Source organism: Gossypium hirsutum, chromosome D03, assembly GCF_007990345.1.
Source record: "Gossypium hirsutum isolate 1008001.06 chromosome D03, Gossypium_hirsutum_v2.1, whole genome shotgun sequence".
Taxonomy (NCBI): Eukaryota; Viridiplantae; Streptophyta; class Magnoliopsida; order Malvales; family Malvaceae; genus Gossypium; species Gossypium hirsutum.
Genome location: NC_053439.1, coordinates 50,525,491 through 50,540,416, shown reverse-complemented (window position 1 = coordinate 50,540,416; position 14,926 = coordinate 50,525,491). Strand labels below are relative to the sequence as shown.

The 14,926-nt window shown below is 35.6% G+C and overlaps 1 protein-coding gene across 1 annotated transcript; it reads right to left on the bottom strand.

The window, feature by feature from the left end:
* Window positions 1-6,161: 6,161 nt before the first annotated feature.
* LOC107927091 (uncharacterized) lies at window positions 6,162-7,011 on the bottom strand. Its single transcript, XM_016858063.2, has one exon. It carries the CDS (start codon window positions 6,938-6,940, stop codon window positions 6,479-6,481), a length of 462 nt encoding a protein of 153 aa, XP_016713552.1. The 5' UTR covers window positions 6,941-7,011; the 3' UTR covers window positions 6,162-6,478.
* Window positions 7,012-14,926: the final 7,915 nt, after the last annotated feature.

Genomic DNA, 14,926 nt, shown 5'->3' with positions numbered 1-14,926 from the left:
ACATCCATGCGGCCTTAGGCAGTTTCTTGGCTTAAAAACGCCTAAGTCAGCCTAACTTCCACAAAAAAAGGATTCAACCGTAAAAACGCCTAAGTCAGCTCAACTCGCAACAATAAAGGATTCAACAGAATTCCCTTAAAGTTTCCACGAAGAACAGCGGAAGAACGAATTAAGAACGATCTTTGAAAGATGAACAAAAGCAATAACGTTTGAGAGAAAAGTTTGAGTAAATGCTTTCAATTCGTATTCACAAAGAATAATGAAACAATTCAGGAGTCTGTACAAATGAGGGGGAGGCTCTCTATTTATAGTTGAGCTCCCCCAAAATCGATGACTACAATTAAAAGCTGTATTCAATTAGGACTCTAAGTTTACAGAATTAGAAGCTGTGTACAATTAGAACTTCTAAGACTACATAGTCCTATCTTCATTATCGGGCCCATCAGGCTTCAATGTGACAGGCCTGTCCAACAGCTCTTTGAATCGGGCCAGTTCTCGTAGGCCAAATAATCCCCATCTGAGCAACAGACCTCCATTGGATGTATTTGGTGCGCTGGTCACGGGCTTTGAACTGCGGCCCGTGACATTCTCCCCCACCCATTCTCGCAACGCCCTCGTTGCGACTTCTGAATGGCACTGACTTGATTCGCCTCGGTCTCGTCTCGTTGCCTTAGCCTTTCCCTTTCTTCGGGATTTTTGCCTCGGCTTCTGTCACTTCTTAACTCGAGCCGTCCTACTCGTCGCATTTACTCTGGTCAACTGTCCCACATGCATCGCTTCTTTTCCTTTGAAGTCTGATGCACCACCTACCTTTCCCATAGGTGGAAGCCTTGTCAATGACTCGGCTAACTCCGACGCTTCACTCAACTTGAGCCTCATTGGTCTCAGCTTCACTGTTTTCATCGCAACTTTCTCCACTAAGTTCGATGACAAACTCACCTCTTCCTTGGGTGGAAGCCCCTCTGACGACTCACGAAGCTCAGACGTTGCCTTTCTTTTGACTCCGGCTTGCTTTGGACAGTTCCGTAACTCATGCGGACCACGGCACAAGAAGCACTTAACTCGCTTCTTTTTGCTCCTCTTTGCCCTCTTGGCTTTGGCTTTTCCCTTGCTCGAACCAAGCTTCTTGGGCTCATTGTCTGCTCCATCGTTCCCCTCGATGACAGACTTCTTCAGACACTTCCGCAACCTATGCGGACCATGACATAAGAAGCACTCCACTGGCTTCTTCTCGCTTTCGGCCTCTTTGGCTTCGACACCCCTTGCGCTCGAACCAAGTACCAAGGCCTTACCCACCGGCTTCTCCTTAAGCGCGGATTTCTTCGGACATTTCTTTAACATGTGTGGACCATCGCAAAGAAAGCATTTCAGCTTGTCCCTTTTCCTCTTGGGTTTCTTCTTCCCAACTCGTGGTTTCCCCTTACCACTATTGTCGCCGTTGCCATTACTATCAACAATGTCTTCCTTGTGATTCATTTCACATACGCCCCTTTCCTCGGACTTGGAAGACCCAAGCTTGTCTTTCCCTTGACCAAGCTTGCCCACGGACTCAACTACCGTAATGGCTTCCGACAGCTTTTAGACACCTCTTTGTTCCACCTCCTATCTGACCCACGGCTTCAATCCCTTTTGAAAAGCAAGCAATGCTTCTTCATCGGTCACATCTAAAACTTGGAGCATTAGTTCCTTGAACTCTCGAACATACTCCCCCACTGTGCCCCGTTGCGTTATCCCTTGCAACTTTGCCCGAGCTTCTTCCTCGGCAAACTTTGGGTAAAACTGTTCCTTCAATTCGCATTGGAACTCTTGCCACGTCCCAATCTCACCCTGCCTTTTATCTGTGGTCCTACCTTGCCACCATAAAAGCGCAATGTCAGTAAGAAACATTGAAGCAGTGTTTACCTTAACCGCATCCTCCATGATGCCTTTGGCACGGAAGTAATTTTCCATCCTCCACAAGAAATTGTCCACATCACATGCAGACCTTGTCCCCACAAACTCTTTCGGCTTTGGGACATCCTCATTACTGAGTGCTGCATTCGCCACTCCTTTTCCCACGGCTGCTTGACACAAGGCCAGCTCTCCCTCGAGCTCCTCTATTCTTGTGCTCAAAGCCTTCGTCGTGGCCATTGTTTCCTCCTTCAAAGCCATCATCATGGCCTCGAGAGCATCATTCCTTTCCGACAGCTTATCCCTGTGTGAATTAAACAACTCGTTTACCTTTTCCATGGTGGAATCAAGAGACATCTTTACATAGTCTCTGGACTGCTCCTTCCAGTTTGCTATGTGATCCTCGACCCCATCGAGTGCCTCCTTTACAACCTCCATGGATCCCTCGAGTTTACCCACACGTTCCTCTACTGCCGATATTGTCTCCCTCAAAGACTTCCTTGCCCACCTTTGTTCGAACTCTTCTTTCGACATCCCAACGGTGCCTTCGAACCAACTCGAATGCTTAGCTCAAAACTTGGCTCGGATACCACTTGTCACGGACTTGGAGTTTTCCCACACATCCGTACGGCCTTAGGCAGTTTCTTGGCTTAAAAACGCCTAAGTCAGCCTAACTTCCACCAAAAAAGGATTCAACCGTAAAAACGCCTAAGTCAGCTCAACTCGCAACAATAAAGGATTCAACAGAATTCCCTTAAAGTTTCCACGAAGAACAGCGGAAGAACGAATTAATAATGATTTTTGAAAGATGAACAAAAGCAAGAACGCTTGAGAGAAAAGTTTGAGTAAATGCTCTCAATTCTTATTCACAAAGAATAATGAAACAATTCAGGAGTCTGTACAAATGAGGGGGAGGCTCTCTATTTATAGTTGAGCTCCCCCAAAACCGATGGCTACAATTAAAAGCTGTATTCAATTAGGACTCTAAGTTTACAGAATTAGAAGCTGTGTACAATTAGAACTTCTAAGACTACATAGTCCTATCTTCATTATCGGGCCCATCAGGCTTCAATGTGACAGGCCTGTCCAACAGCTCTTTGAATCGGGCCAGTTCTCGTAGGCCAAATGATCCCCATCTGAGCAACAGACCTCCATTGGATGCATTTGGTGCGCTGGTCACGGGCTTTGAACTGCGGCCCGTGACACTAGTGCCTAAAAGCCTTCCCACAGAAAAGTACACGTCAGATTCCCACTTTACCCCCTAATATCCATTGTTTTCAATATCTCACCGTCAATGGAAAACTTGACTTCAACGGTGGACATTAGTTTTAAATAATGTGATTTTTTTAATTGGTATAATAATAAATTTAGTTTCTAATATTTTATTTATTTTATTTTATTTCTAAAAAAATTTAATTTATTTTCCTGTCAGCTTTTACACATAGTCAACTTGATTATTATTTTAAATATTCAAAATTTTATAATTATAAAATATTAAAAAATAAAACAACTCAACCATTTCTTTTATAAATATTAAAAATTTTTGGTGATCAAAACAGGAACTTGATAAAAAATTTAAGTGACTATTTAGATAGTTTATCCTGATATTTTTATATCAATTTAGCCATTATTTTAAATATTTAAAAGTTATAATTATTAAATATTAAAAATTATGGAATAAAATAAAATAAAATAATAAAAACTAAAACATAAAAAATAAAAAAAGTAAAAATGCATAGAGACACCGCTTTTGAAATTAAAATATTATTTTCCATAAATGATATCGTCTAACACATTATTAATATCACTTTTTAATTTCATTTTCGTAAATAGTTTATTTTAATTTTCATTTTCGTATTATTAATGTAAAAAAGCCTATGGATTCCAGTTTTGATTGAGAACTCATTTTTCACATTGAAAGTGCAAAAATATCGAGATTGATGTCTGCAGACTGCCTACTCTGTCATATAAACCTAATCATGTAATCAGACAAAAAGCCCAATATGCAGTGTCAGTTAGGATCACGATTAGCCTATATGGCAACACTACCCTACATCCTAAATCCAAAATTCCATACCAATTTTAAACCTTAATTTATAAATTCAAACTCTGAAAAGAAAAATACTAATTATAATTAAATTTATTAATTTTTTTATAAAAAAATAACATGAAAATATTTCTTTAGTTGCAATTTAATTAAAATATTAATTATGATATTTTTTAAACCATAAATATTAACTCACAACTACGACTCAAATTTAAGTTATATCTAAAACGGTAATCATTCCAAATCATCATGCCAACCCAATGAAGTGGGAAACTAAAACAAAGGGCAGTCTCCGGTTTCCTTGTGATGATTTGCCAGCTTATATTCTTAGTATTATATAAAATGTAGCGTATAGAAATGGAGATGCCCTTATTTGATTATGCAATCCTCTCTTTGGATTTTTCGATAACTTCGTTTTTCCATACAAAACCAAAATTATTAGTAAATTAAGGTTTACAAGTTGATGAGTTTTTAAAGTGTAAAATTATATATTTTTTAAATTTTAATTTAAATGTTTATGAAATATTTTTTTAAATTTTAAGTTTATTTAATGACAGATTATATTTGTAAAGCTTATTAAAGAATATTTTATATAATTGATGAGTATTTTTTTTGGTATTTTAAAATTTATATATGATGAGATTTGAATCTGTCACGAACATTTAAAAAGATTTTCTTTTTTATTTTAACCAAAGCTTTATTTTTATGAGCATTTTATTTTTGAGATTTATTTGGTTTTATTATTCGATATTTGTAAACACTTTTTATATATCAAATGTTTTTAAAAATAGTGATAAATTCGAAACGGTACAATAAAATAGACTGATATCGATATGTTGGCTCTCATCATTTTAAAATTTGAGTCAACTCGACTCAAGATTTTTATTTTTTGGGGGTGAAACAAAAGGATTACAAAGAAGTTCCCATGTTCAATATGCCTCTAGCTCTATCCTCTTTTAAAATTACTTGAATCTCTACAGGAGGATCGTCAAATATACGCAAGTCTACATCATTCGTCAAAGCCATTTTTATTAAGGCATTCGTTATCTGATTATTCTCTTTAGGCGTATACTTCACAAACCACTTGTTTTCACGTACCAAAATATGTTGAATTCTTCTAATCAATGTTGATCTCGATCCAGCTGGCTGATTATCACAAAAGACTCCAACAATCTCGAGATTATTAGATTGAATGATAACCTTATCAAAATAAACTCCCAACCATTAACCTTAAACTTCAAAAATATATTGGTTATTTAAGAAAAAGAAAACCTTTCATATATTGCTCTTTTCACTAAGCGTTTTGATTAAGCATTTTGGACAAATATCAAATAGATTTTAAATATAATTGTCTTAATATGCTACTTTTTTAAAATACTTAATATTCTATAATTAGCATATTGGACTATTCAACATTAATCACAGCTAATTACCATTATTATTATTATTATTATTATTAATTGTCAGTGGTTTGTCACTTTGTGATTATAAGATAATCTTAAAGTGGGTGAGTCAACTACTTAATTTAAGTTAGATATAAAATTGTCAATGGAGGATAGAGGTTCAATTACACTGAAGCGCATTGTCCTATTATATCTAATTCTAGACATTGTCTTAAAGATAACAAATATATTCAGAATTTATAATAAAATTATTAACAAAATTAAAAACATTTCTTTCCAACTCATTAAGCTCATCATCATGATTGTTGCAAAGTCAACCAAATATTTATTAAACCTTTCGCCAATCAAATTCAAACAAATGTTTTTAAATCGTATCGAATTGGTCGGTCGAATTCGGAATCAGTTTGAAGAGAGGGGGTTATATTAATTGACTCGCGAATCATTCGTGATTGATTGAACTGATTTTTTTTATTTTTAATAATTCATTTAATTAAACTGGACAAATTGATTGAACATGTTAAATCGAGAATTGGTAACTTCACTAGTTCTGAAAACCTTGATTTAAACAAAAAAGTATCACAATTCGGAAAACGCTTAATAATTTGGTAATTTTTCTTAAATTGGAATTTAGACTTTTTTTTGTCCACGTTAATTCTGTAGTCCTTAAACTCACCAGATTATCACACTTTTATAAAATTCAAATTCAATAACTAAATTGAAAAAATTACCAAAATTTAAAATTAATATAGATAAAAAAATTAAAAACCAAATTAAATAAAATTATCCTATTCAAGAACTAAATTTTACTTTATTCCTTTTAAAAATATATTTTTTTTACTTTTCTCGAAACAAACTTAATAACTAATCTTTCGTATACCCATTAAAGAAGTAGATATTAACCCTCGAGCCCTAAAAACAATTCATTTAAGAGTCTCAAGTTTAATATAAGATAGTTAACTAATGTGGTAGATCACCGCTTAAAATTATATCCACAAAATTAATACCCCACCAAAGTATATAATAAAGAAAAAGATTCTCCCATTACACGACTTAACAACTGTGATCATGTCTATAAAAGAAAAAACAACTGTAGTTATGTCCACGTAGATACGATGAGATCCCGGCGCCGGACAATTTGTTAGTCCTCGGAGATGCTTGTGAGATGAGGCCGCCATACTCCTCCACCACCTTTCCGACGATCTCTACGGCGGCAACGTTTCATTTCTAAAACATCGTCAATTGCTAGGCATCGATGACCGGAATCCAAAGCATCATCATTATTGTTGTTGCGTTTTTTGCTCATCTTGAAAGACCTTTTACAGCGGACACTGTTGTTTCTATTCTCGGCCGGTAAGGAACATTCGGGGATCAAAAAGTAAATGCCGCCTCTTTGGAGCTGGGAGTGAGGGGAGATAATCAAAATATGACCTCGAGAGGTGGGTTTGGTTAAGACGTGATTAGGGTTGGCCTGGAGGATCTCACCGGCGGTGACCGTACGTGTGATTTCTTCAATGTGGCCGTTTAAATGGACTATACGGATGAGGTCTAGAGCTCCGCAAGGAAGAACACACGCCAAGCAACACCGTATACTATTCCCCATCTCATACAATACAATATCGACTCTTCTTGGATCGATCCCTTTCTATCAAGTCTCTTCTATATATATACACACACCACCCACCCGTACTCATATGTACTCATCCATAAAATACTACTTTATAATATATTATGAGTAACCGGTATATAATATTAAATAGTTTAATTTAATGGTGACATGCATAGTAAATAATAATTTAGTTGAGCTACATTTAAATCACAAGCTTCGTCAACAGAGATTGGAAGATACAAATTCGTCATATTTAGAACAGTTAATATTTTTTATCAAAATATTTTTTCATGGGTTAATATTTACTGTTTAAAAAAATGTCATTTTTTATTTAATAAGTTTATATTTTGAAAGATTTTAATGGTTTTATAGATAAAATATTTTATATGAAGTTGAATGAAAAAAATTAATTTTCCATGTATTTTTCGTATTATCTCTAATAAAATTGAGTCATAATTGATTTTTTTAATAGTACAAGTATTAAATTAATTCATTTAATAATAGAGAGATAAATTTGGGTCTTTATAATAGAGGGATTTGACATGTACTTTTACTTATATGATAGGGTTAATTCCTATATATGTCATTAAATTGTTTTCCAGATTTTGAATTGGTTCATGAACATCAAAATGATATGATTGAATCTTCAAATTTTTAGTATTGTATCATCTAGGCCCTTTTGTTATCCTAGCCATCAATTTAAGTGTTAAATGGTGGTTCAAATTTAACGTTGAACATATTTAAAATACATTGATAAGACTGTAAATTCGTGTGTACATGCTACAAGGATGGCTTAAATACGATGTGTTGTTAAAAAAATAGTGTTAATGAATTTTAAGAAGATTATTTCTTATTTTTAATAGTTAGATCTAAGTTGTTCATGTAGTAGGTACGTACGTGTTTACAATTTGATTCTTGTGTTTTAAATATGCTTAACGTCATATCTGAATTGGCATTTTAATGCCTAAATTGATGGCTAGGTTAACGGAAGGACCTATAGTTTAAGAGATGGTACTTTTTTTAAAACATATTAGATCCAAGCTATCCCTACAGTTGGCATATGTGTTTACAAATTGATCCACGTGTTCTAACTATGCTCAATGTTAGATCCAAACTAGCATTTAGCACCTAAGCTAATAGCTAAATTAAAAGGACTTTGCTTAATATATTGGTATTTTGAGGATTAAATTAGAATGTTTTTGAAGTTCAAAAATAAATTTAAAGGTTAAACTTTGCTATTAATCCTTGTACTTTGAGAAAGTTGTGGATATAGTCATTGTATTTTAATTTGATCAATCTTAGTCACTGTACTTTCTGAATCGGTCAATTTTAATGTACTTTTCGAATTTTAAAATTTTAATCCCAACCTGAATAATAGCAATTATAAATTTGTTTGGTTAAATTTGATTACTAATCTATACTATGTGTACAGTTGTATGTTTGGTCCATGTTCTCCAAATGAATCATTCTAAGTCTCTATACTTTTCAAAGTTTGAAATTTCAATATTGATGCAAATGACAGTTGTTAATCTATTAACTGGTTTTTTAATAAATAATATGTGAGAATAAAAAACTGACATAACATTACACACATAATAATATATTTACTGCATCAAACATTAAAAATAGTAAAAGTTAACATTTATTGTTTATGAAGGCTAAAATTTTAAAATTTTAAAAATTTAAAAATATTAAAATTAAAAATAACTAAATTAAAGTAGAAAGAAATAATTAATTTGGTGGTCGTAAGGGTGGGCATATGCATGTTAAATGCCTTGTACGTGTAACAAACTTAAGACGCCTTTGTGGTGTAATTGTGATTAGAACAAGTGGCTGTTGGACAGCTTTTGTGTTTCCAACGGCAAACCATTTATTTTATCTTCATCACTTAAAATATGTTGCTTTGCTTTTGGAAGTAGGGCCGTCGCCAACATTCTAAATAATCGAATTAATATTAATTAAATTAATAGAATGTTTTAATTACTTAATTATTAATTGAATCGAAATTTTAAAAAAAAAATTAATTGAATTGAAATATTTCGATTAATTGAAATTTATATGTTTTTTTTGTTAAAACAAGTATAAAACATATCAAAAATAAATAAATTGATAATGCTCATTTGATTGAATTATCTGTATTAACCAAATTAGTAATAGCCTAATACATATAATATATAATATATAGTATATAATATTATTTATTAAGTTCAGTTAATTCAATTAATTACTCGAGTTTGAATTGAATTGACCATTAAACGAAATTCCAAAAAAGCTTTAACTAACCTGCGATCGAATTAGATCGATTAACCGAATTAGACCAGTTCGATCAATTAATTTAGTTTTAACCGAAGTTTGAACGCTCCTATATAATAGTATTTGCTTTTGAGTTTTAATTACTTTCCTAATTAGGTGCTACTTTTGAACTAAATTTTCATGATCAAATCATCAATTCTTAATTTGATCGGTCCAACTGATTCGATTAATTTAATTAAATAAATTATTAAAAATCGATTTTAATCCAATTTAATTAATTCTAAATTGTTCATGGGTCAACCAATCTAATTCTCTCTCTAAATTAATACCTTGATTGATTTCCGATCTAATTTAAATAATATTAAATTATTTAATTATCAACCACTAACACATGAGGGCAAAAATATCTAAAATATTTAGAACTAAAGAAAAAAAAATGCTTAAAGTTTGACCAACAGGGCTTCTTGAGAATGCAGAAAAGATTAAGTAGGGGTGATGTATCTTATTATACACTAAATATCAAATTTTAAGGAAGCTACTTTTTAATCATTAGTTTCTTTTTCATCGGCGGAAAAAAGTTACGTACAAAACATAAACTTTAAGAAAAGCCGATAATTATATATATTTTTTAATTTTTGTCTAACAGCAATCTTAATTTTCGAGTTGGGTATCATCCATCCTTTTCTCCCTCGGACCAACTTTCTTTCTCTTTCCTCATTTAACGGGATTTTTACTAAAATATTATAAAAAAATAAAAAAAATTAAAATATTATAAATTTTTTTTATTTACCAAAATAATACAAAAAAAACCAAAACAGTGGAAAATCAGATGCCAGAGGCGGCACCAAAGGTGCCTTTCCCTGAGGCGGCACCACTCGTGTTATAAACCCGGGATCCATCCAGCTGAAGGAGAAAAATAAGAAGAAGAGAAAGAGGAGGTGCTCCCAGAAAAAGAGAGAGAAAGAGAGAGAAAAAAAGGTATTTTTTTTTAAAAATAATTGATTATATTGTTGTTATGTTTTTTTGTATAATTTTTATTATTTTTTGTTGCTAGTTTAGTTATTATTGTTAGTTATTAAGATTAATGAAAACTCAAATTGATAGTTTTAGTTAGTATTATTATTAGTTTTTAGGGTTTATATGTTACTTAGATTTTTTTTGAGATTTTGTTTATTTTTTGACAGATTGAATATTGAAGACGGATGATAAGTTTTTTTTATGCGTTTATTTCGATGGAGTCATCTTGACAACACGTGTTGGATGTATATTTGAATGTCCGCAACAAATAGCAATGAGATTTAATAGAAATGTCTCGTTGGATGAAATGAAGGCAAGGATTAATGCAAAAATTCTTAGACGTTGTGGGAGAAGGATATCAAAAATTTTCTACAAGTTTCCAGTTTCGACAAATCCGGTCAAATTCAGCGAAATGGAACTTGTAGACAACGAAGACGTGGAGACAATGATCGCTCTTTACTGTGGGAATGAGAGTGACAAGAATGCACCGATTCACTTATTTGCTGAATTAGTCGGTATGGAGCAAAATGAAGATGTCAATGCATCTGGTGAAGAACACGAAGCTCAAGAACCGTGGATGGTGGCTCCAATATCATACGTTGATAGTGAATCGACTATGGGTGGGATCGGTATCGATCTGAATATTACACCCAATATTGATGTGGTTGGTGGTGAAGAAGAAGGTGATAGCGATCATTGGGATGAAGAGGTCGATAGTGACGGTGATCCCGATGTGGACGATGTACCTGATGATATTGACGATGAAGATGTCAACAACGATGGAAACATTAATGCTTCTTCGGTCGGGGACCAGATGCGACGTATTTTGATGCACAATAATCTTGGGCCACGCATGTCGCTCATAGACCCCGACGCAGCGTATGTAGCTGAGTTTTCGGAGCACCCTGAAATAGTTCATCCTCACCGGCTGGTCGTAAATTCTAATCATGAGGAGTTATTCATAGGCCAGAGATTAAAAAGTAAAGAAGAGTACGTATTTGCTATTAAACAGTATAGCATGAACATATCAGTGGATTATAAAGTCGCAGTGTCTACTCCGACAATATATATTAGGGAGTGTTGGAAGGCAGCGGAAGGCTGCAATTGGCGGGTACGAGCTGCATTCATTAAAAGTTCGCAGATGTGGGAGATACGAAAATTTGTTGGTCCTCATACATGCACATCAACACGTATGACAGAAGATCATGGAAAACTTGATTCGAAAACTATCTGTACGTGTATCATGCCAATGGTGAAGGACATGCCGACCATTAAAGTTTCGGTACTGATTGCCGAAATGCAAGCACGATTCCAATATCGAGTATCATATCGAAAGGCATGAATAGCTAAACAGATGGCAATGGAGCAATTGTATGGGGATTACGATTCATCGTATAACGAGCTACAAGGATGGATAGCTGCTATGCGAGAGTACGTACCGGGGACTGTGATTGAGTTACAGACAATGCCTTATTACGGCCTGGACGACCAGTTACAGCCGGCAAAAAAGATTTTCCATTGGATGTTTTGAACGTTTGATCCATGTGTGCGGGCATTTCCCTACTGCAAGCCATTTGTGCAGGTGGATGAGACTTGGCTATATGGAAAATATACACAGATCCTACTTCTTGCGGTTGCTCAAGATGGCAATAGAAACGTGCTCCCGATAACATTTGCCATCATAGATAAAGAGAACTTGGAGTCTTGAGAATTCTTCCTCACTAACTTGCGGAGGTATGTTATTAGCAACGATAACATTTGCATCATCTTCGATAGAGGGAAATGTTTAATTGCAGTAATTAGGAGTTTCGGTGTGCCATGGAGATCCGTTTACTGTATTCGTCACATTGCGGCTAACTTCCATAAAGATTATAAGAATGTAGACTGGAAGAGACAAGTCGTGGCAATGGGTAAATGATAACCTTATATTTTCAATATAAGTTGTAATGTTTTATGTTATCGAGTTACTAGAACTTATTTTTTCTTAATACGTATGCAGCGTACGAGTTAGAGCCACATATTTTCCGCCAAAGAATGATTCGACTTGAGAGTGACATGGAGAGGCAAACAAACACATCTTTCCGACAATGGTTGGGCACAATGGATCCGTGGCAATGGGCTCAAAGTTTTGACAATGGCTTTCGTTATGGCCAAATGATCACAAACTTAGTGGAGGGGATCAATGTTGTGTTGTTGAAAACACGTCATCTTCCCATTGCACCTGTCTTTTCTGTTACATTCTACAGGTCGGCTACCTTGATGCCAAGAATGGGTCAACAACAAGTCGACCAGATGGAGGCGGGATACGTGTTTGTCGAACATGTCAGGGATGCAATGGTTGCAAACCATCGGATGGCGAGGTCAATGGATGTAGAAATATATTCACGACAAATGGAAATGTTTCGAGTTACTGAGACCATCAGTCGTCAACCTGGTATACCAACTAGGTCCTATGGAGTTGATCTCCGGAACAGATGGTGCGAGTGCAGGAGGTTCGAAACACTTCATTATCTATGTGCGCATGTCGTGGCAGTGTGTGCTAAAGTGAACCTTAATGTTAAACAATATGTCAATGATGTGTACACGCTCAAGCGCACATTACGTGTATGGGAAAATGAGTTCCCCATCTTGCCTGACCTATCTACGTAGGAGGTGCCTCCGACGACCTTCGAGCTTCTCCCAGACAGAGGCTAAGTGGGAATTCAAGAGGTCGTCCGCAATCAAGCAGAATCCGTAATGAACTGGACATTAGGGAGAAATCCGATGGTAAGCGTTATAGATTATGCAGGTTAAGTGGTCATAGTCGGAATAAATGCTGTCAGTGAAACTTTCATGTTAGATAGTCGTTCAGATCAGGTTGGAATTGACCTAATGTTGTCAAATTGTTATGTGTAATGTTATAAAAAGTATAATTCATTTGAAATAATTAAAATTATTCAGCTTATGCTTAAATTGTATCCAAATTAAGTTATAAAATAGTATATGTCATTTGGAATTATTAAAATTATATCGAAAATGGAGCCATTTAACCTTAAACTCATCTTTAATATAATCCAAAATTAGAATAATTAAATCTATACAAAAAAGCTACGTAGTAAGCACACCTAAAATTAGAATAATTAAATTTATACAAAAAGTACAAACTTTGTAATGTACCAAAAAGTGCAATAAACCCCTAAAATTGATGGTTCGATGGTGTGGTCCTAGGAGTATACCTATTCGGAGGTCGACAGTTACATTCTGGGTGTTCGCGACGACCAACATCATCATTTGGCGCAGGTAGGGGTGTAGTAAACATAGAGAAAAAATCATTTGCCGCAGGTGGCTCGTTTAGCATCGACGAACTTGATGCTGCGGAGGGAGTCCCATGATGCTGCGGATACGAGCCGGCCGTGTCGTACTGCGGTGGGTAGGATCCAAAGAGTTCAAAATCGTATGCGTATTCGCCTCTTGAGAAGCTCGAAATATAGTCACTGCCCTCCAAATCTGGATGATAGCTATATGAATCCACATGTGAATGTGACTGTTCGGGATCTGGCTGGGGCTCTGGCTGGGGCTCCGACTCGGGATCTTGTTTCGGATTATGATATGCCACAGGCTCTGCCTCCATCGGGCCCGTTGGGTACGGTCCGCCAGGTCGCTGTATGTGCGGGATGACTACTGTTGACTATCCTCCAAGTATATATGGATTTATGCAACTATAGTACCATTGTATGTACTACAATGATGGTTGCAAATCGGAAGCCATAACCATCTGAGGTCTTCGACGCATCCGATCGATCCACAGCGCAACAAATTTTCGGTGCTTAACCCCCCAATCTAACTGTACTTTTCCTCTCTTATTCATTCTGTGAACCACCCCCACCTCGCATGGCGGATCCGGGATATATTGGATGCAACTAAATTGTCGTAGCACCCGATCCCCGTGATACCACTCGACTACATTGAAATTTATATTTGGTGCATTAGTGCACCATATGTCAGAATGAATGTATGCAGATGAGGGTACCACATCTATCATTTCCGGCCTACGGTATAACATCCATATAAACTACATGATTAATAACATGGTTATAATTAGCAATAACGTATGAGTAAGATATAAAAAGTAAGATGTCGCGAATTTTAGAATAGCTTACCCCTTCTCTGGCATGTTATTCGATCATGAGTCGGTATATCGGGACAGTGTGCGACCTTCCGATACCCGGATAAAGACTCCACCTACAAAAACAAATATAGGGTTTAGGGTTGGTAACATCAGTCAATATACTATGACTACAAATAATGACAAGTTATATTTTATCACATGTTCACTAGTGGGTAAACATATGGTTGGTGAGTAACCGATGCCAAAAATGGCATCCAATAGAGCGCCTAGGACTGCAGCAATGTCAGGCATCTGCCCATGTCTACAACAGAAGGCTTTGTCGTCCGACAAAACTCTCGATATAACACTGCTAGAACGGCGGAGCCCCAACTATACGAGCGAACATTGGACAAATCAGCTAATAGGGGCAAGTACATCATATGCACCTTGTTGTTGTTTGCATCAGGCATCAGTACTCCCCCTGGGATATATATGATGTACGCTCGAGCAGCGCAAATTAACTCGTCTTCAGTGGCATTCGCTGAGAACTGTCCAAAATTGGCTTTCAGCCATGTAAATTTCAAGCTCGTAAATTTTGACTCTTCGTCCTCTGGCGAGTCTCC